The sequence below is a fragment of the Nanorana parkeri genome, unplaced genomic scaffold, assembly GCF_000935625.1.
Source record: "Nanorana parkeri isolate BGI_ZX_2015 unplaced genomic scaffold, ASM93562v1 scaffold1286, whole genome shotgun sequence".
NCBI lineage: Eukaryota > Metazoa > Chordata > Amphibia > Anura > Dicroglossidae > Nanorana > Nanorana parkeri.
Window position 1 is genome coordinate 65,203 of NW_017307554.1, and position 21,637 is coordinate 86,839.

A 21,637-nucleotide genomic window follows, 5' to 3' on the forward strand; every position below is an offset into this window, starting at 1 on the left:
AATTCTGACTGCCGGAGTACACTTTTCAATATGTGTACACAGCTAGCTCTTTATATGACGCCATGTTTTAATCTCTTGTTCTTTTCACGAAGAGTGTTGCTCTTCAAGACAGTTTGTGTTTTATTTTATGAAGTTATTACCAGTGGAAAGTCAGCCCTCTGTTCCTGGATGTTAAACCTACCACTGCAGGTAAATTATCTACTTGTCCTAAGTGTGCTTAGGCTGTGTAACCACAAGCACTATCTGCAAAGCTACAGAGACTCGGAACTACAGAGAAGTAAACACTTCAATAAATGTCATGCAATTATGATTAAGAAAAATGGATAGACGGTAACAAGCATTGCTCCTTCACAAGATGCTCATTTAAATCCTGTCATTTCTAAATTGTGGTATCTTGCTGAACTGTTTAGAAGTAGGATACAAATTTTAGTCAGACATAAAACAATATGAAAAGAATGACTTTGTAATGGCTAGTACACGAATTCCTTAGATTTTTATTTTTAGAAGTCATTTATCAGATCCGTTCCGCTAATGCTCTGTTGTCTCAACAATGCAAGCCAGAATATCTATGTATCCATCTACACACACACACACACCCTGGCCAAAAAAAAGTCACTAATATTTTGTTGGACCGTCTTAAGCTGTGATTACGGTACGCATTCTCCATGGCATTGTTACAATAAATGTATTCAATGTCACATTTATTTCCAGTTGCATTCGTTTTTCACCAAGATCTTGTAGTGATGATGGGAGAGTTGGACCACTGAGTAAAATCTTCTCCGGCACATCCCAAAGATACTCAAAGGGGTTAAGATCTGGACTCTGTGGTGGCCAATCCATGTGTGAAAATTATGTCTCATGCTTCCTAAACCACTCTTTCACAATTTGAGCCCAATTAATCCTAGCATTGTCATCTGGGAATATTCCCATGCCATTCATGGAAAAACCGGCTCATTCATTGTATTCAGGTAGGCAGCTGACCTCATTTTTGGGGGACATAATGTTGTTGAACCTAAACCTAACCAACTGAAGCAACCCCAGATCATAAAAAAAACTAAGGCCTTGTTCACACCGAAAGCGTGTGCGTTCCAGACCGGAAACAGGGCTTGCACAATTTTTTGCATTTGCAGTGGAACCGAACGCTGGCAAAGTTTTGCCACGCGTTCGATCGTACTACGGGCAGTGGAAGTGGTGCCATTGAATTCAATGCACCGCCATGCCCCCTCCTGCCCCAAAACGTGGGGGGAAGTTTCTCATCGATCGCGGTGCGTTCCAGCAGCTGCTGCTCTGGAACGCACATGCTTTCGGTGTGAACAAGCCCTAAATCCAGGTGGTGATTGTTTTTTTGTCCAGGGAGTGTTTATATTCTTCAAATAGGATTTGATTTTTTTCAACAATGTGTTTCTTTACATAGCTAAATCTAGCCTAAATCTTTTTTTGTTCAGTTTTGGGTACAGTAGGGCTTATTTTTGCTGTGTTCCATTGGGGAGATTTTCCTTTGCTTCCTACCCTAGGTATGCAAAATTCTCTACAAAGGGAGGGGGAACTCCCTTCTTATGCAGTTTTTTTTTAGAGAAGTAGGTATAACAGTGAAACGATTTCCCCCAACGTCTCATTCTGGTAACAACTGTAAAATGTTGCATTTACTGGCCTGTGGTGTGCTGTCGTAGGTGGCCCATTAATTCGAATGGGCTGCCTACCTCAGCTAAATCGCACAAAAGAAGTGCATGCACCTTTTTTAAATGGTAAGTTACCATGCGATGTGGTGTGATGCAATGCACATGCTTTGGGGTGCCATTAAGAAAAAATGCCACCACATTGCTCCTAACACCTTATCACATAGATGTAAACGGAGCCCTAATCTAAAACTATAAAACAGTTGTGACTTCAGATACACTTGAATAGTTTAACAGAGCTCTGTTTTGTTTTTTTATGATTACATTTTATCACAAGTATCTTATTTTAATCTAAAGAACCTCCAAATTATTTAGAATTAAGAATAAAAACTCAGGTTATTATTACAACATACACAACATACCCATCAGTACTTCTTTGGGCCACCTTTTGCCTTCAATACTGCGGCGATTCTTCTTGGCATTGACTCCACGAGATGTTGAAAGGTGATGCGAGGAATCTGACACCATGCCTGATGAATAGCACTGTCCAGTTCTGTGAGATTTGATGGTTGTGGAACCAGCTGCCTGATGGCTCTTTCAACTTCGTCCCACAAATGCTCAATTGGATTGAGATCTGGTGATTGTGGGGGCCACCTAAGCAAGGTAAAGTCTCCCTCATGTTCTTGAAACCACTCCTGCACAATACGAGCACCGTGGCATGGCGCATTGTCTTGTTGGAAGAAGCCATCTCCATTGGGATACGCCATCAACATGATAGGATGAACTTGATGAGCAACGATACTTTGGTATGTTGTGCTATTCAGACGTTGTTCCACACGAATTAAAGGGCCCAAATCATGCCAGGAAAACATGCCCCAAACCATAACACTGCCCCCACCAGCTTGAAGGGTTGTACTCATGCATGTGGGGTGCATGCTTTCATGCTGTTTCTGCCAAATTCTCACTCTGCCATCTGCATGATGCAACTGGAAACGTGATTCATCGGACCACATTACTTTTTTCCAATGCTTGACTGTCCAATCCTTGTGTTCCTGTGCGAATTGGAGACGTTTTATCTTGTTAACTGCAGACAGCAAAGGTGTTCGAACAGGCCTTCGGCTTCCATATCCCATACGATGCAGTGTACGGCGAACAGTGCGTTCAGAGATCATTTGAGAGGATCTCTGATTAAGATCTGCAGTCATTTGATGCACTGTTGCCCTTCTGTTGTCTTGTACCAGTCTTGCCACTCTCCGTTCTGCCCTAACATTGACTAGTCGCTGACGGCCACAATACGCACGTTCAGACCCAGATTTTCGGCTGACAGTCCAGTCTTTAAACAAACACTTTAACAACAGTTGCTCTTGAACATTTAACAACTTCTGCCGTTTTGCTGATAAGCTTTTTTTGTTTGCTTCCAACAATTCATCTTTAGGGCCAAATGTTCACTTGCTGCTTAATATATCCCACCCACTTCAAGGTGCCATTGTAACGAGATAATCAATGTTAATCACTTCACCTCTCAGTGGTCATAATGTTATGGCTGATCAGTGTATATGGGCAATAGTGGCAAGATACTGGTAATCACTTTGTATGCTCAATGGCAAAAAAGATAGCTGGTTATGCGATTTGTTATTTGTGACAGCACCTTTAAAAAAGTGTGGCATAGTAGTTAGCTTGTACAAGGTGCGAAAGTGTACCTGCATTTTTTCAATACCCTCCAGGTGAACTGTTCGCTATGGTAGGCTGCCTCACTTGCCAATAGGGATGTGCTGGAGCATGGAAGAGTTGGGGAAGCTTTGACACTATCAAAAAGTGGCAGCGTTTCCCACATCAGAACTGCACAATATTCAGGTGTAGAGGAGACTGCTGCAGGTATACTGTATGCAAGCACTTCCTATTTCCTGCACTTTATACGTGAAAGCAGGTATTATTTATACTAGTAACTAGTGAGCTGCTTTTCTAATCTAGTGAGATGCAATCTAAGTAACAAATTCTCCCTACATAAAACACACCTAATAACAATTACTATATGTATATATATATATAGATCTATATATAAAAAATGTAACTATTCTGATGCCCTGACAAGTTTGGTTATAAGCTCAGTAGATCAAGCATGAATCATAATATAAGGAGGTATAATATTAGGTTATGAAAATTCTTCCAAGACACATTGGACATGTTTGTTACAATAACAATATGAATGGCAGGGTGTCCCTGAAAATGGAAATGCTTGCTCCTCAGACTAGTAATTACGAAGACGTAATGGAACTATTTGTTCTTTCTAAAAAAAAAAAAAAAAATCAGTTTTCTTTTCAGAGAGATAATCCTTACTTGGCAGTGCACTGCACTTTCTTAAATACATCACAATTACCACTTACTGGGCTCAGATTGGAATGTTCAGTGGTGTCCATGTTTAAAATGTTTCAATCAATATTCCTGTGCTTATGGACCAGAAATACTTAGGAACATGGTATTGCATAGTTCTTTTTTTTTCCAAATACATTTTTTTATTGTGAATTACCACTTAAACATAAGCAATCATGAATAATACAGACCAGAAACATTGTGGATGAAAAGAACAGTAATATTTTCCCTTTTGTGTTGGGGGGTGGGGTTGTCGGTGCGGGACAAGGAGAATAATAGGTACAAAACGAGCAATGGATATTCTGCAACACAATGTACATTGAGAAGGGAGGACATAGGAAGGTAGGGGCCGAAGATTCATGGTCCCACGGGTTACTGGTTAGGGGACTTAAAGGGTTTCTGGACCAGGAAAAGCACACAGTGCACTTGTAATTGGTCCGTCTGAAATATGGTAGCGAATCAGCTAACGTGGGTCGTTAAAGTATGCGAGAACAAGAGAAAGCAGAGTTAAGACATAACATGGCAGGGAAAGTTGAAATAAGGCGAGTAGGCTGAGAAGCGTCAAAGAAAGCAGAAAAGGGGGAAGGGGGAAAGTAGGTAGACACACAAGGCAGGTGGTAAATAGGAGGGGACAAACGAGAAAAGAAGGAGGAGGAGAACAGGGTACGAGCAGGAGGAAGAGGAGCTTCCCAAGGTTCCGCCCCAGTCAACCAAGTGAGGCAGTCAGGGTCATGCCACCCATCTAGTGTGTATGCAAGTCAAGGGGGAGGTGGTGGATTGAGTCCACAAGCACAGAGCATCTGCACGTCTGGTAAGTGTCAGAATCTTTAAAAAGAATCCAGCTAGTCCACACACGCAAGTATCCATCCATTGTGTCCCTACTTGAGTGAATAAGTTCCTCCATCTCCTCCACGTATTCGATTCTGCTAAACCAGTCCTAGACAGGGGGGGCTCGGGTAGATTTCCACAACCTGAGGATCAGTGTCTTGGCCGCATTGAGAATATGTAATGAGAGGGAACGTTTATATGTGGGGTGGGAGACGGTGGAATGATGTAGGAGGAATGAAGTTGGATCTAGGGGCATCATATCTCCTGTAATCAGTGGCAGCATACAGCAAACTTTCTCCCGGTAGTGCATAGTTCTTATAACTTTTCTGTAGTTGGAATATAATGGCTGGTACATTTCTTCCCACGTTTTCCATTAAATATACTGCTTTACAGATTTATTTTTTTCCCCTCCCTGCTGCGCTATTTTATCACATTCAAGATTATTAAAGCATAACTACACCTTTAACAATCTTTGTGAATGGACCAGACAAACAAAACACTTCCTAAGTATCATTATGTAAAAATTAAAAATAAATAAAAAGCGTGACAAAAAATGCAAGTGCTGGTTTGAAAACAGAGAACTTATGGTATTCAGAACCATCAGTTAACTAGCTGCCCTTCATCCTCCTCCTCATCCCTTTCTACACCAGCAGTTCTGCGTCTACAATTTCCTACCAATTATGCTTATGAAGTGTTAAGTTTGCTTGGTAGATTTGCAGCTTGTTGTTACAGTTGAAGTTATCCTATAAACCTAACTGTATCTTTGGTTTGTTAAATACAAAAAAAGTTTCAATGTAATATCTGTATAGGACATAGCTGAAAAACTGACAAGACAAAAAAACAAACAAATACAATTAGTATAGAACAGTCATTTTCAAACTGTAAGTCACGCCTTTTTGGTCAAGTAGGGCACGTTTTTGCTGAGGCATGGGTAATTGGTCATATAGTGGGATAACCGTACAGCTGTGAAATATATAAATGTCATCTTCAATGACTTGCAGAGTGAAACATCTTTCAATGCACTCAACTACTGTCCTAAGAGTCATTAAGTCAACAGTAGTGGTTCCTCTTCACTGAGCACTTTCCATTATCATCACAACTGTTCTTTTTTGGGCTATCCTGAGGTCGCGTTCTCAAAAATGATGCCCTGCTTAAGGGACACAATCAAAACTCATCCAATGCTCTACAAGTTGGTCTTTGAGAAATGCTTGAGTAGGCATACTTTGAACGAAAGCCAAGAGTCAAGCTGCTATAACCATAATTAGGATAAATTAGGTTATAGCAGAAATGCAACAGTATCATACCATGAAGCAGGTCTTCATGCATGAAATGGAGATATGAGAACTATTTTCCATCTGAGAAGCAAAATCCTGGTACCTCTGCAAGCACCGCAATAGATTCAGAAATAAGTGAGAATGTGGGCAAACATAATTTTGAATAAATGCAGTCAAGAGATTCACCTTTTTACTTATACACTGTATGTGTACACCAAATCCTTTACTTACATTTCCATAAACACATGGAAATTGTTGGATACTGTACTTTATTTTTCTGTTCTTTACACAAATAAAAAGTAAAATAACAAAATGTTAAAAGGTAAAATAAAGATTTAAAAAAGTCACACACCTTGTAGACCACTCTCTTATTTTATAATATTACAGACGGGATGCTTTAGACAACACTGACAAAGACTTACATGGCTGCAGAACTGACCTGTCAAGCAGTAGTAGCTTCGATAGCAGGGTCTAAACACTCAAAGTATAGACTGATAACATAAATAATTCCCCACCTTGGTATTAAAAATGTAGTAAATGAACTCTCTCCATAGCTGAAATTAAAAATGTAGATTTGCCATACAATGATTTCTTACATTTGTTTCCAATTCCAGAATGATGATACAGTCCATGGTGGTATGCAAGGCTCTGTGACAAAAATCTTCAGATAGTGGATGCAACCTGTAACCACATTTTCTGTCTGCCAACTTTTAACCTACAAAAAAAATAAAGAACCTGGTTGTTGAAAAAAAAAATAGAAAGACATTACAAGGGCTACTGTTGGTAAGACAAGACATAATTCTTCTGGAAACATCAAGGTTTAGGTTGAGCCAAAACTGTTACATCCAGACAGAGAACATTGGAGATTTTTCAAAGCAAATTCTTGAGGAATGCCAAACACAAAGAAAGTCACTTTTAGAGAGCAAGAAGTTCATCTTTTTTAGATAGCTTGGGTAACTTCAGTACCCTCACTGGTTCATAAAGTTCAACTTTAAAATTTGAAGTGGCCGTTGTTTTGCCTCGTGGACACTGACGGCTCGGAGGTGATTACGGACGGTGCTCTTTGTAGCTCCTTTCTGGGGGTTTCTTTTGAGACCTTTCAGTTTTAGACGGTTGTCCGCTTGTCACCTTTTCCCCACCACCTCTTTGGGGGGTCCTCCACGGGCACGCTTCGATCTTGGACTTTTGCTCTGCTGGCTTGTCACGCACGGATTACTACTCTCTGGGAATTATCTCCTTTATCTCCTGAGGAAGTGCTTGGAGTGTGAAGCGCGTTGAGAGAGAATTACTATTCCTGATATAAGAGTCATCTATGTGCTGTATGACCACAAGAATATGTTACATACATTTTGTGTGTTATGGTCACCTAGCCCCTTATTATAGTTCTGGAATAGTTCATTTAGAGATCAGTTTGTTTTTCCTTTCTAAAATGTGCAGATATCAAATATGTTTTTAAATATTTTTAACCTTTGTATAATAAAGAATCTTTGTTTTATCATCATGTTGTAATTGCTTGGTTTTGTCACTTGGTACCTTAAAAGCCCCACTCTGTCTTTTCCATGTTGAAGTTTAAAATTTGGTCTCGACACAGAATCTTCATAATGACCATAGTCCCAAGTTTCCAGAAAAAGGGGTTACTCTTCTACCAGGTCTTTGAACTGATTAATCAAATGCTCACATCAGACAGTTGAGTGGTGTGGAAGGAAGACTCGACGGTCTCCTCAGACTTGACAAATGTGAAACTTTGTGTTAAATTACAAGTGGTCAGTGATGACTTTTGTTTACTTTTTAAACCCATTGAGCTTCTATTATCCCCATTAAACTGTCAATAGTTTTCCATGTACTTGTAGAAAAGATGTGTGGGGAAAATCTGGGTTCATGGGGCAATTAAACCTTTCTCACAGCTGTGAATCAATCTTTTCTCACAGAAACAGAAAACAGATGACTCCTGAATAGCATGGTTAAACATTTAGCGATATTGCAAATGGTCATTCACCTATTTTAGAGCCAAAAGAGATTTGGTTTTCTACTGAAGAGACAAGTAAGCTGGTTGGTCTCTGTGCAATGTATTGCATGAGGGTTCTAAGAAACATATCCTCAACAAATTCTATAAAAAATATGGTTTGCCGTCTATCAAATATACAGATTTAATCAATAATCAATTTATGTGGTCAAAGACAACAGCCATCTAGAGAGGGACATCAAACTCCACTCTCTAGAGCTGAATCTATCCAATGCAGCTACTCAAGTATGGGGAACTGCAGCTACAAAGCACAGAGGCAGTGGTTAGAGGAGTCTTCAGAATCAATGAATGCTATCAAGCTGAGAAAAGCTTTTCAAGCCTTAACAATGTTGTTACTGCACATTCCTCACAGCAATGCAAGACGTTTGATCGAACAGCACTGTTCTACATACAGTAGCAAAACAATAGGCTTGAGGACTAAACCCTGGAAGTGAGATTAGTATACGTTGTCACAGCCGCAGGATATGGATCTCTTTCTCGGACAGCAATTTGGCACTGCTCACTTTGATCGCATGTAAACTCAAAGAAAAAGAGCTGGATTCATCGCTGGAGGTATGGAAACTTTGTTAAAAGCTAGAAAGTTACTTTGATCGCATGTAAACTCAAAGAAAAAGAGCTGGATTCATCGCTGGAGGTATGGAAACTTTGTTAAAAGCTAGAAAGTTACTTTGATCGCATGTAAACTCAAAGAAAAAGAGCTGGATTCATCGCTGGAGGTATGGAAACTTTGTTAAAAGCTAGAAAGTTACCCAGCAGAAATAAATATTTTGAATATGGGTAAAGGTCTGAGCTGCCAATTAAGATGTAATTACACACCTAAAAATATATTGCAGTTTACCAATCCTTATTTACTTTTTTTTTTTGAGGAACAGGCTCCACTTGTACAGTGGCAGTAGTTAACCACACACAAGACAGAAACATCAGGAACATTCCAAGCAGGTTAGTCCTTCACTTTTATTTAGCAAGGTAACAGACACAATTAAGTAGGGCTTTGTACTGCAGGTCCATAGATTTAGTTACAATTTAAAGAAGGGGCAGGACCAGCTATATTCAGCTATAAATGCAAGTCACACCAAACTTAACAAAACGCCAGAGGTGGTGTGCACAGTTGTAGGCCTTTTGTGGTAAAATGTTCAGAACATCTATGCATATATAGGGGCCCTAGAGAAACTTATTTCACTTGGAGAATGTGATGCCCATTAGACCAATAAAATAATCTGCAGACAACACTGAGCAGTCCTCCTCCTCCTCCTCCTCCAACTGGAGATCCAAAGCAGATAGCCTTGAGATTTGGATGTGAAGAAACAATCTCCACATATTCAGACTCCCAGAAATAGATGGTTACCTTCAGATGAGTATATTGAAATCTAGCTAAAAGGCACATCCAGTTCAGAGATGTTCTCCTGAATTTTTTAATTGAGAGAGCACATAGAGTTCTAGTAAGACTACTGCCATCTTCTTACTATTCAACATCAAAACCGGGGAATGCTGACTTGCAACCATTTGCTATTCGGTCTTCATTGGCATGCATCCCTCTACATGCCTTCTATAACCATAGAGCCCAGCCTTTAGAGATTTGGCATTACTAAATGCATAGACATGATTTGTATCACCTTTTTCTTATCCCTGGAATCTAAAGTGGCTGTCACATTGTGCCGAGCCACAATATAAGTGTTAATATAAATCTGTAAAGAGCACAGGTTCTATTCATACCTAGACCTGAATGTAATTTCTAAGCATAATGCTTTATTTAATGTTTCTATCAGCTTGTTAAAATTATATTGTGTTGTCAGCCAGAGGTCACTGAATCAAGTTTTAACCACTTAAATCCAGTTAGCTGTCATTTTTATTCTGAGAACTACTGCTTCCGGGCTCCCGATTGGGATAAAAGCCCAAGCTTGGATTTGTTTTGTTGGTGTTGCAAAGATGGCTATGGATTGGGGACTTCTATTATTTCTACTACGTACAACTGTTCTAACCCACTTTATGCAACTTGAATGCTGTTTTAGTATTCACCTTTTTTGTACAATGGTTACCTAATAGATTTTGCAGGATATAAGTTTATTGTTAGCCTTCCATGTGATAATAAAGTAAAAAGTGTGAGGAAAACAAAAGCTTAAAAAATACAAAAAAGTGATATTAAACTCAGGAATTAAATCTTTAAAATGCATTCAAGTACCTTAACTATTAACATAAATGTGCCTTATTTATGTATCACAGCTGTAGATCCTCAAATCACACACAAACATTTTTGTGTACATGTACATCCAAATGCAAACATGCGTCGGGTGCGCATGTGTGAAAACGACAACTACGCCACCAATGTTACATAATCACCGCGAACGTTGAAGTGATGTGATGAACGGTAAAGGCTTTCAAAGCATTACCTATGGGCAATTTTAGGTACTGTAGTTTATTGCCATTTCACAAGTGCAATTTTAAGGCTTGACAAGTTGACATTTAACCGACATGACCCCAGTAGTCTGTTGTCTTATCAAGTATTATATCTACCTCGTTTGTGAGTACATTCATCAAAAAAAGATTTACGTTTACAACAGTGTGCACTATGGGATCTTATTTTTTTTTTGCTCTTATTTTATGAATCACGGAGTCCATAAAGGGAGAATTTGGGTATAGTTTTAACCAAGGGAGAGGAAGTACTACATGTAGACCTGCTAGTAATACCATTGACTGGAGGGGTGGAGTGTGGTGAGGAAAGGATCCTAACAGTTTGGATATAATCCCACCAAGAAAAAAAAAAAAAAAGGCTTGAGTGCTTTAGAGCGAATATTTGGGTCTGCCATTATGGTGAAGGGCTTTGAATATATAGGAGTATTTCACATGTGGTGTTTGTGAGAACACACTTTAGGAGATCGGCATGGAGGATTGTTACTTTGTTTACAGACTTGCCTTAATTAAGGAGGAGGGTATTAGCAACAGTATATACCACTTGTTAGCTAGATGGGACCAAGGTCTTGGTGAGTATCTATCATTAAGACCAAAACACCTCTCACCTTTGGAGATAAACCTCATACATTAAATAAGATCAAACAGGGCTAAGTAACCACCAATGGGTTAAGCAGTAATCAGCTACGTAAAATTAAGACTCCTCAATACAGTAGCTCAGAGGAGAACATAAAGACATACCATAGTGCTTTTGATAAAACCATACATTTTATTAAAATGTGAAGATAAACCTCACGTGCAGCCATGCACTTGTACACATATAGAACATATGTATTAGGCAAAGAACACTGGGTAGGGATGCTGCGGTTCACGTGGCTCCAAGAGCACGTGTGTGCTCCTCACAAATGTGAGGTCATCAGCTAGGCTCCACCCAACACGTTTCATCAACTGACTTCAAGGGTGCTACTGCTTGCAGAAGAAATTCGCTTGCAGAAGTGATGGCAACAAGGAAGGCAAACTTGTGATTGAGAGCAGACAGGTTCAGATTTTCTTTGGCTGAGATTTGACACTTGATGGTACTAAAAGCCAGATGTTTATCCAAGACAGAGAAATATGCTTTCCAAGTGAGATGCTAGACTCTACGAGAAGTCAACTTCATAGCTTTCAGGAATACAGGGATAAAGGAAGGAAATAGGCCCCTATCCTCAGGACCTGGGCTTCAACAGCCAGTGTGTTAAAGCCAGCAACAAAGAAGCAGGATGTTCAAACCTGTCCTTTGGATAGAAGATTAAGATAATCTAAGAAAGGCCACCGGACAGTGTCTGCCAGGAGTCTGGTGAGGTTCAAGAACCATGTCTGCCTGGGCCAGTTTGGTGCGATGAGAATCAGAGGAATGCCGTCTCAGAAGAGGAAGGTATTTTAGAGGAATAGGGTGAGGGAGACAGAGATATGGACTGTAGAGAATAGGGCGTGGATTGCACTCTTGCTGCCCCTGCATTCTCAGTAAGCCAACATGGCTGAAATTTTCTCCATAAACTCTGAAATAGTAACAGAAAATTCTTACCTGGATAAGGAGGCGGGAGCAATGGTCCGAATTATCAGCTCAGTAGGGGCACACTGGAAGTGAGCCTTGTATTATGGTGCCAAATTTTAAAAATGGCACTGTGCCTCCTACCGCTGCAGACCTGCAACAAAAACTGTTGCAGCCAGCACTCCTGAGTGAACACCTTAGGAAACACAAAGAGCAGTTTAATCACATCCAAGCTCAAGATGACTTGCAGTCCCTAACATGTACATTAGACATATTAGGCAGGATCCAGGGGGCATGTTCCATACAAATAGCCTTTGCCCTCACAGTGGGCATACTAAGGATTTGTCAGACGTTCTGAGGTTACATTAAGACCTCATTCACACCGAATAACCCCAAAAAAGTATGGGTGTAATGGGGACCAGTTCACACCACTGTGGTCCATTGTGTACCGTGGCAGTGCGATTAAACAAAAAGTAGAGCTGCTCTACTTTTTTTCCGGGCAACGTAACACAATGGAAACAAAAAAAATTTAAAAAATTACATAGAATTTAATTAAAATAAATATTGGGGGGGGGGGGGGCAAACAAAACACAACGGTGGCTCTGTAGCAACTGAAGAATCTTGTTAGAAGAAGAAAAAAAAAAGTAGTTTGCTTCTCTCAGAGGAGAAAATACTTCTGTTCTCCTGGGATACTAGCAAAAAACGGGAGCATGATAGGAGTGGGAGGGGTTATACTAGGTTGTGCTTACAGCTTTTTTTAGTCAGTGTCCAGTCTCCTGAAGGCAGTAGAAGAAACCTATGTACCTGAATAACCATCCTGTGTGCCTTGTGCGATTAATAAAGATCATTTAAAATTGGAACACAAAAAGTACTTAGAACTGTCATTTCCCCATGGCTCTTGCTCGCCTCTGTCCATTTGGGCTAGAGATAGAAAATGACAGGTGGTAGTTACAGAAAACAATGGTTCTGTCCTCCTAAACATACGTTTCTGCACATATAAAAGTAGCAATAAATGGACATCAGAAAACCCTGTGACAGACAAGTTGACATATAAGGTGGGATACTTATATGTACCAAATGGATTATTTTGCAAAGGCAACAATAGTTCTCTTTTAAGAAACATGACTGCAGAGGGAAATGGCAAAATAGCCCACTGTGAAAGTAAATTTGGGTGTCACAGAGATGTGCTATATGTAAAATTGATGTGCCGACACATTCTTGATGGCCTCCATTTACCTTGTAAAATCAGAATTTACACAGGGTGTTTCAACACAATTTGTCAGACAAGAAATCATCCCCGTGTAGTTTTGGTCTGACAGAGTTTATCACAGCCTATGCGTGTTTAAAGGAAAAATATCTGTTCTAAACAAAGATGAATATCCACCCTCTAATATGCAATGTGTTTGAATGTCTGTGTACATAGACTATTAGTGGACCTTCAGCAACAAAGCCTGGAAACAGTGAGCCTTACTTAGAAAACATCTAAAAAGGTGTCCACACTTTCTCTCATTGATACTTCTTATACCACATGAAAGAGTAAATCCAAGAATCTCTCTGGTTGCTAAAAGTACCAAAAACAGATCTTGAAATGCTTAAAGTCCAGCTGTTCAAAATGATAAACGCTACTAAACTCTTAAAGTGCACCTATGTTCAATTCAAAGCAACTAAACCATCTGCACACATGACATGTAGACACCTTGAGAAGTTCGTGCTTACACATTTTGCAGAGTGTCTGATGAGCACTGGAAATGTGGGCAGTCTATTGTCATATATTGACTTCATTTAATGCATCTGAACTCTGACCCACATCCTGCATCCTTGTGAGCCTAATGGTAGGTTAGGCCATTTTATCATAGTGATAGACAGATTTGAGGGTACCTAATGTCAACTTCAGTAATAGTGTATAATAGAGTGTTCTGGGTCTTAGGGCTAGCAGGGCACTCTACAGCGTACCTTATGTAAAGATACACACAGTCACCCATAGGTGCCAGCAGAAGGTCTGTTATCTTTAAAATGAACACAAATTAAATTTTAAAATCTTTCATTTATGGCCCCTTTTTAGAGTACATACAGACAAAACAAGTAAACAAACACTGAATATGTTAAAATGAATACATTTTAAAGAAGCTTGAGATACGTTTTACAATAATATGCTGACAACTAATAGAAGCAGAGCAATACAAAGAACCACTATTTCCACAAAAATTCCTGAGATCGTATCCTACTTGAATTATGGATTTATCAGTTCGGTCAGTTTCGGTGATTTTAAAAACCGCCAGCACAAAACCTGAAATACAAATGTGCAAGATGCACTGGTTGCAACAATGAAATGTATAATGAATAATATCTAAGATCTTATTCCCTGCCTTTTATTCTGCATCTAAAAATGGCCGCTTAAGTAAAACGTAAACAACATATTAAAGTTACAAGACCAGCTAAAGAAAAGGTTAGCTGTAATTTGTTATAGTCAGTGTGAGCTTTGTGAGGAGTTGGCCAAAAAATAAAGAACTAATTTATGCAGCAGCACTGAGAATTTGTGAAACAATTCTCTTTGCAGAGATGCAGTTGTCTCTTTGTGAAGCAAAGATATACTGAAGAATAGGCGACTCGTCTTGAGAAATATTCCCTCAAGTCTTCAGTACCACTGATGCTGGAAAGGATTTGAAAATCTCACTATACAAGGTAATGTTCACTGATCACAGTCTGCATTTCAGTCTGCACAGGTCAGTGACGCCAGCTGTCATCCAGATGAAAGATGATGTGTCATAGATGAACTGTCACATTAGGAGACTGGCGAGACCAGTAGGTTTTATGCAGCGGAACGCCTCCGGATAACAAACAAGCCCCTCTGTAGTTGGCCAAGGTAGATCCTCATCTTTGTGCTGTCACTGCTTTTCCTCACCCAAATCTGCCAAACAAAAAAAGTCTAGTGAGTTACTTCTACTTTTGAATTGTATCCATATATTTTATTTATATTATACTCACTGCGAGTATAATATAAATAATATATATGGATACAATTCAAAAGTAACATTTTCTTCTAAAATAAGGAGCTGATAAAATCACTACATACATGAATTGACATTTTACATACTTTCCTTGCAAATGGAGAGCACCCGATATGCAGTCTAATAACTAGCAAATCATCTAAAACAATATGGGGGGAATTTATCAAAACTGGAGCAGACAAAATCTGGAGCAGCCAATCAGCTTCCCTCTTTCATTTTCAAATCTTAACTGAACAGACTGAAGAGAGAAGCTGATTGGTTGTCATGCACAGCTGTGCCAGATTTTGTCTGCTCCATTTTCAATCAATACCCCTCTATGTGCCTGTGTCCATCTCCTCCACTTTGTTCAGCTTACCAATAGCAATACTGAGGGAGGATCAGCACAGGAAAGGTACCATGCCATGAGAGCCAAATAGAATTTGTTTTCTCATAGCAGATGCATTTGGTGCTGAGAAGCCCAACATTATAGGAGTCACAATAAAGATGAACTTCAGGCAGCTATAGAAGACACACATTACTGCAGCTCTGTATTCACTAGCACATCAGAGACAGGAGTTCACTGGTCTGCTGCTTTTCCTTTTATTCTCCAGTAAAAGGCCAGGTGAAAGGACAAGTCCTGTAAAAGTGTTACGTAACTGCAGCAGACAAGAATCAAGTATCCTGCTCTGCCAAACATTACTATGCTGTGTGATAGTGCTGTGTAAATCTCAGGATTGGATGGCCAGAACTACAAATTCTTTGGTAGGTAAAACAGCCCCAATATATTCACTTTATCTGATATCTATCCATTTACATTGAGTTCAGCTTTAGGGTTAAAAGGTTAAGTTTTTGGTAGACCAGTCTTAGATTAAGTGTTTGCATCTACTTTTCAGGTAGTACCTAAATCTGTCTTAAATTCAATTTCATTATCCCCTGTACAACAGTATAAACTGGAAGGAGGAGGAGCAGCACTAGGAGCCAATCAGGCTTTGCTATATGCACATGCGCTAACAGGGAACATGCTGACAGGAGAAGAAAGCAGAAGAATGACTCATCCACATTCTGCTTCCATACTGTACAGTCACCGGCTGGGGGCCAGGGAGGTGACCAAACTGCAGTCATTAACATTAACCTGGATCTGTTGTATGGCTAGGCTGTGCATCTCTTAGAATTGTCTCAAATTAATTACAAATCCTTTAGCAGGTATTTTAAATGTATATATAGCCATGTGCCTGGATTTCAGAATTAAGTTGGCTATTCACGTATTCCTGCATCCATGCTAAACAGCGTGGATGGAGCTATCTTCCCTGCCAGCTATTTTATTCTGAAAGCTGGCGCCCACTGCTATGAGAATACCCCAAATGTGACCCCAAATGTGACTGCATCCAATTGGCTGCAGTCACTTCTTAGCTGACAATTTTCCCACATGGCACCTTCAATTTTTAAATCAAAGTTTTCCAAGCCGGGTGGTGCTGAGCCACCCCTGGTTAGAATTTCAGCCAATTCTGTGTATCCAATGATATTCTAAAAGTGTATGGTCAGCTTTACAAACATTGAGATAAGATACAAAGTGTGCATTGTGTCAACTTAATCAGCCAACCCACTGAGCTGAATAGGAAAGGGAGCAGAAAGCACTGGCCTGCTATTGTAATGAGAAAATATGGATACCCCCAAGTGCATGCACTTTGTAGTTCTATATGTACATGAGAGCAGCCAAATTGGCTTATTACATACACCAGCTGTTCTTGCTGCTTTGCAGTGCTATGCAATATTTCTGCTTTCTACTCCTTCTCACAGCTCACCTATGATTCATCTGACACATAAACAAATGCACTCCCTATATGGCTGGTAAATGAACATTATTGCTCTTCTCTGCTGTACACGTACCTCGTTAGTTCCCACCGAACTGATCACACAGCTGATTTTGGTGTTGTCCTTTGATTCTAGGTATATTGCTTGACTCTTGTGATACCTAAAGCCAAATCAAGGAGACACAAAGCATTATATTACAGCTTCATTAAGTAAAAGCGCTGTCCAGATACGCCTACCAGTTTAAAGCACCTTTTATTCATTTTTGCCTTAACAAAAGCAGACCCTATCAAATTATAAGTCAAGCATTTGCTGCCATTTTCATAGTAACTGGAATGGTGAAGCACCAGCAAACATTTAGTAATAATAATTTAGTAAATGGTAGCATTACTCTCTAATGCCTATGCGCATATAATAATAGCTCAGAAGGATGTTTCAAAGGTTTCAGTGCTAAACATAATTGTGAATGTTGCCAATGGCTCTTTTAAACAATGATTTTTTATTTTTTTGTAACACTATCTTTTAGCAGATGAGATGCAAAAAAGGGAATAATAAATCCTGTGTTTTAAATGTGGAAGTTATACTACCTTTTGAACATAAAATACACATTTACAGAAGTGTCCTCAATGAAAATTGCACTTATTTAGAAGAAGAAAGGGCTCAGCTGTTCGCAGACACAGTGCGTGACCAGCAACATGCCTAGTTTACAAAGACATTATACAGCTGAGCTTCTCAGAACATTCTTTTGCATTGTACAGATGGGTGCTTCCCCTGTGTCTAAACAAAAACCATGTCGCCCACAGTAACTCAATCTTGCATGTTTTATGTGTCCATATTGTAAATACACAGTTCTGCATTTAGACACTTTCAAAGGCCACATTTTAAAATCATTTAAAACATGACATTTCAGCAATTTATAGCCTAAAAATAATAGTCCTAAACATACAATAATGAAAGAATACATGAACCAACATAAGGGCACATGGAAATGGGTTTAAAGTAACAAACCTCGAATAATATGCTGCATTTTGATACAAGGTCCACTTTAGAAACACTAAAACACTTACTCAACAGCGCTCTTCTTCCAGCACTGCGACGAACATTTCCATCTCCCATACAGTGAAGGGATTTTCTCATTTACTCTCCCTTCTCCCCTTGTTCATTCACAAATCACATTGTATTATGTTCAAAGTATGCCCTGCATGGGCAAGGGGAGAGGAGGGACGCAGGAGGATGCCAGAATTGTAAACTACTGAGAGATTTCAAAAACTCCTTTGTAAATGTAGTCCTTATTTTTAGCTGATAAGCACTTGATACATAGTAGATGTTATCACAAGGATTCAGGGGGAAAGGATAAAAAGACCAATAAATATTAAAGGAATTACTTCCTAAAAGTTACATCTTCATACCGGAGACAGAACATCTTTGCTCACAGCAAAGTGTGTGATACGTCATGCCTGACCCATTATTTATTTAGTAATACTGAATGTGTTTTTTTTAATTGCTTGAGAAAAAAAGGAGACACTTTTAACAGATCTGCCAGAAATCCACTGTAATTGTAATTTCCTGTTTCAGCTGACAACACTGCCCCTGCTGCATTGAAATCCAAAGCAGTATTGTCTGCCCCTTTCCCATTTCTCTCTTGCTGAATAACAGAACACTTACCCTCTCCTCAGTTCCATAACAAAGGATCGACATGTATTTTTCTGTGCTTGAAGCATTTTTAAGCAATTAAAACATGGGGAATAGATAACCACAGTTCCAAAAAAGTTGGGACGCGGCACAAAATCTTAATATAAACAGAATGCAATGATTTTCAAATCTTATAAAACACATTTTATTCACAATAGAAAACATATCAAATGTTTAAAAACTGAGGAAATGGACCATTTTAAGAAAAAAATAAGGACATTTTAAATTGATGGTAGCAACACTTTAAAAAAATGTTGGGGCAGGGCCATGCTTATCCAGTGCACCCTACCCTCTTCTTTTAAAAATATTCTGTAAATGGCTGGGAACTGAGGAGGACAGTTGCTGGAGTTTTGGGAGAGGAATGCTGTCCCATTCTTGCCTGATATAGGATTCTAACTGCTCAACAGTCCTGGGTCTTCTTTATCATATTTTTCGTTTTAAGATGTGCAAACATTTTCAATTGGTCAAAAGTCTGGAGTGTAGGCAGGCCAGTTAAGCACCTGGACTCTTCTACTATGAAGCCATGCTGTTGACACAGATGCAGTATGTGGTTTAGCATTGTCCTGCTGAAATATGTAAGGCCTTCCCTGAAAAAGACGTCTGGTTGGGAGCCTATGCTGTTCTAAAACCTGGATATATCTTTCAGCATTGATGGTGCCTTTCCAGATGTGTAAGCTGTCCTTTCCATATGCACTAATGCACCCCCATACCATCAGAGATGTAATCTTTTGAACTGAGTGCTGATAAGCCAGAAGGTCCCTCTCCTCTTTAGTCCAGAGGATGCATCGCCCATGGCTGCCAAAAAGAATGTGAAATATTGATTCGTATGACCACAGAACAATTTCCCACTTTCAACAGACCATTTTAAATGAGCTTTGGCCCAGATTAGATGGCGGCGTTTCTCGATCATGTTCAGATATGGATTCTTCTGTGCATGATGGAGCTTTAACTGGCGTTTTTGGATGGCATAACGAATTGTGTTCACAGACGGTGTTTTTTGGAAGTATTCCAATGCAGTGATGTCCATCACACAATCATGTCTGTTTTTAATGCAGTGTCGTCTGAGGGCCCGAAGATCACGGGCATCTAATATTGCGTTTCGCTCGTCCCTTGCGCATTTCTCCTTTTTTTGATGATATGTACTGTAGATGATGATATATTTAAATTTTCCATTGAGGAACATTATTCTGAAATTGTTGGACGCAGCTTTTCACAGATTGGTGAGCCTCTGCCCATCTTTACTTCTGAGACACTCTGACTCTCTAAAGCTGGCCATACACTTTACACTTACAATTTCGTCTTGCGATGGTTGTATGCTAATTAAAAGCTTGTACGATCTGCCCATCTTGGACACAGATCGTACTTGCGATCATCGCAAGCCCGGCCCGCTGAGGGGAGGGCTTCCGATGACTGCAATGCTGAGCGGGCAGTGTGCGCTTGCGCACACCAGCCCATGCGGCATTTGTCTTATGAGCACGCCACAAACCTACCGAAAATCTTACGATTTTCAGCTGCTTTTCCAACATGCTCGTAAGACAAAAGACGTGCGACCGTTCAGTAGAAACGGTCGCACGCCTTCCATACACCTGCCGATTATCGTACTATAATGCTAATTAGCTGCAAAATGTTCTTCCAGCTCTTCCTTGTTAGTACCACTTACTTAGCCAGCTTTTTGTTGCCCTGTCCAAACTTTTTTGAGATGTATTGATGTCAATAATTTTAAAATGACCTTATTTTTTTCTTAAAATGGTACATTTTCTCAGTTTAAACATTTGATATGTTTTCTATTTTCTATTGTGAATAAAATAAGAGTTTGAGATGTGCAAATCATTGCATTCTGTTTTTATGTAGATTTTACATAGCATCCTAACTTTTTTGGAATTGAGGTTGTACATTGAAAAATGCAAAGAGATGTGTAGAATTTAATTAAACTTTAAATAGCTTCAGTGACACTAACTATAATGGTGCATAATTGTTACATGCATTTTACATGTAGTTTCACAAGTATTTAACTGCAGAAAAAAATCACAAGTGGTAACGGGGCCCTAATTTTCAATATCAGGAGAAAACAGCCTTGAAGTGCAGTAAATTCAACATAAAGGCAGGGAACAAAAATGAAGCCAATTCTGCAAAAAAAAAAAACCACACACACACACACCAAAAAAAACACAAAGAAACCATTCAAAGCACACATATTCTAATGTGTGTTGTTGCCTCTTTTTTGGGGGGTGAGGAGAAAAACACTAACTAATTCAAGACACAGATCCAGTGACTTGACATAAACCTGTTTTCTGTATTGCAACATAATCAAAAGGATTTCCTCTACATTTTCTCAACAAACACACCGATATGTGTATACACAGTGGCATCTAGTGGCTAAACATATTTATAGCATGTAAAAGTAGATTTCAGTAATGCGGGCACACGTTCATTTCACAATCATTAAAAGGTCAAGTTTATTTTTTATATTAAATGCCCCCTTCCCTTGTAAAAAAAAAAAAATGCACCCCATGCAGCGACGCAGTGAAGCTGCCCAATGCATCCTCCTCTGTGATCCAGGGCTGCTTCTATCCCGTGTTGAAAGACAGCCAACATTATTCAACCCACAAATTGGGCACACAAATGTGCTTTTAAAAGCAACTAGTTTAAGCACCTGAATATGACTTGATATTAACCTCTTCATATCTCCTGTACATCAATGCTTAGCATAGGAGCGGGAAAAGCAGCACAAGGAGCCAATTAGCTGTGCTGCAGTAGCTATGTGCTAACAAGGCACATGATGACAGGAGGAGAATCAGAAGGACAGAGGGATGAGTTTATCAGTCTGCAGCTTCTCCTTCACTGTCTAATTACAGGCAGTTGAAAAGACAAGGCTTTGTTGTCATACTTTACTGCAGTAGTGAAAAGTCAGGTCTCCAGTCTGGTTGTGTGGCAGGGCTATGTAATTCTCAAGAATGAATGGATAGAAATACAAATCATTTAGCAGGTAAAACAGCTCTCATGTGTATTTCATGGTCTGCCTGGAGCGCAGACTAAATTAAAAAAAGACAAACCCGGGAGAGCAATCCATTCCTTTAACAAGAACGCAAACTACTTACACA

At 39.5% G+C, this 21,637-nt stretch overlaps 1 protein-coding gene across 1 annotated transcript in view; it reads right to left on the minus strand.

The window, feature by feature from the left end:
• Positions 1–14,117: 14,117 nt before the first annotated feature.
• Positions 14,118–21,637, minus strand: part of SUDS3 (SDS3 homolog, SIN3A corepressor complex component) — a 33,511-nt gene continuing 25,991 nt past the window's right edge. The window contains exons 10-11 of the mRNA XM_018569096.1: positions 16,923–17,007; positions 14,118–14,956 (exon numbers count right to left, since the gene is read on the minus strand). Of these exons, the coding sequence (XP_018424598.1) occupies positions 14,858–14,956; positions 16,923–17,007 (184 nt within the window). The 3' untranslated portion in view covers positions 14,118–14,857. The remainder of the gene's footprint in view (positions 14,957–16,922; positions 17,008–21,637) is intronic.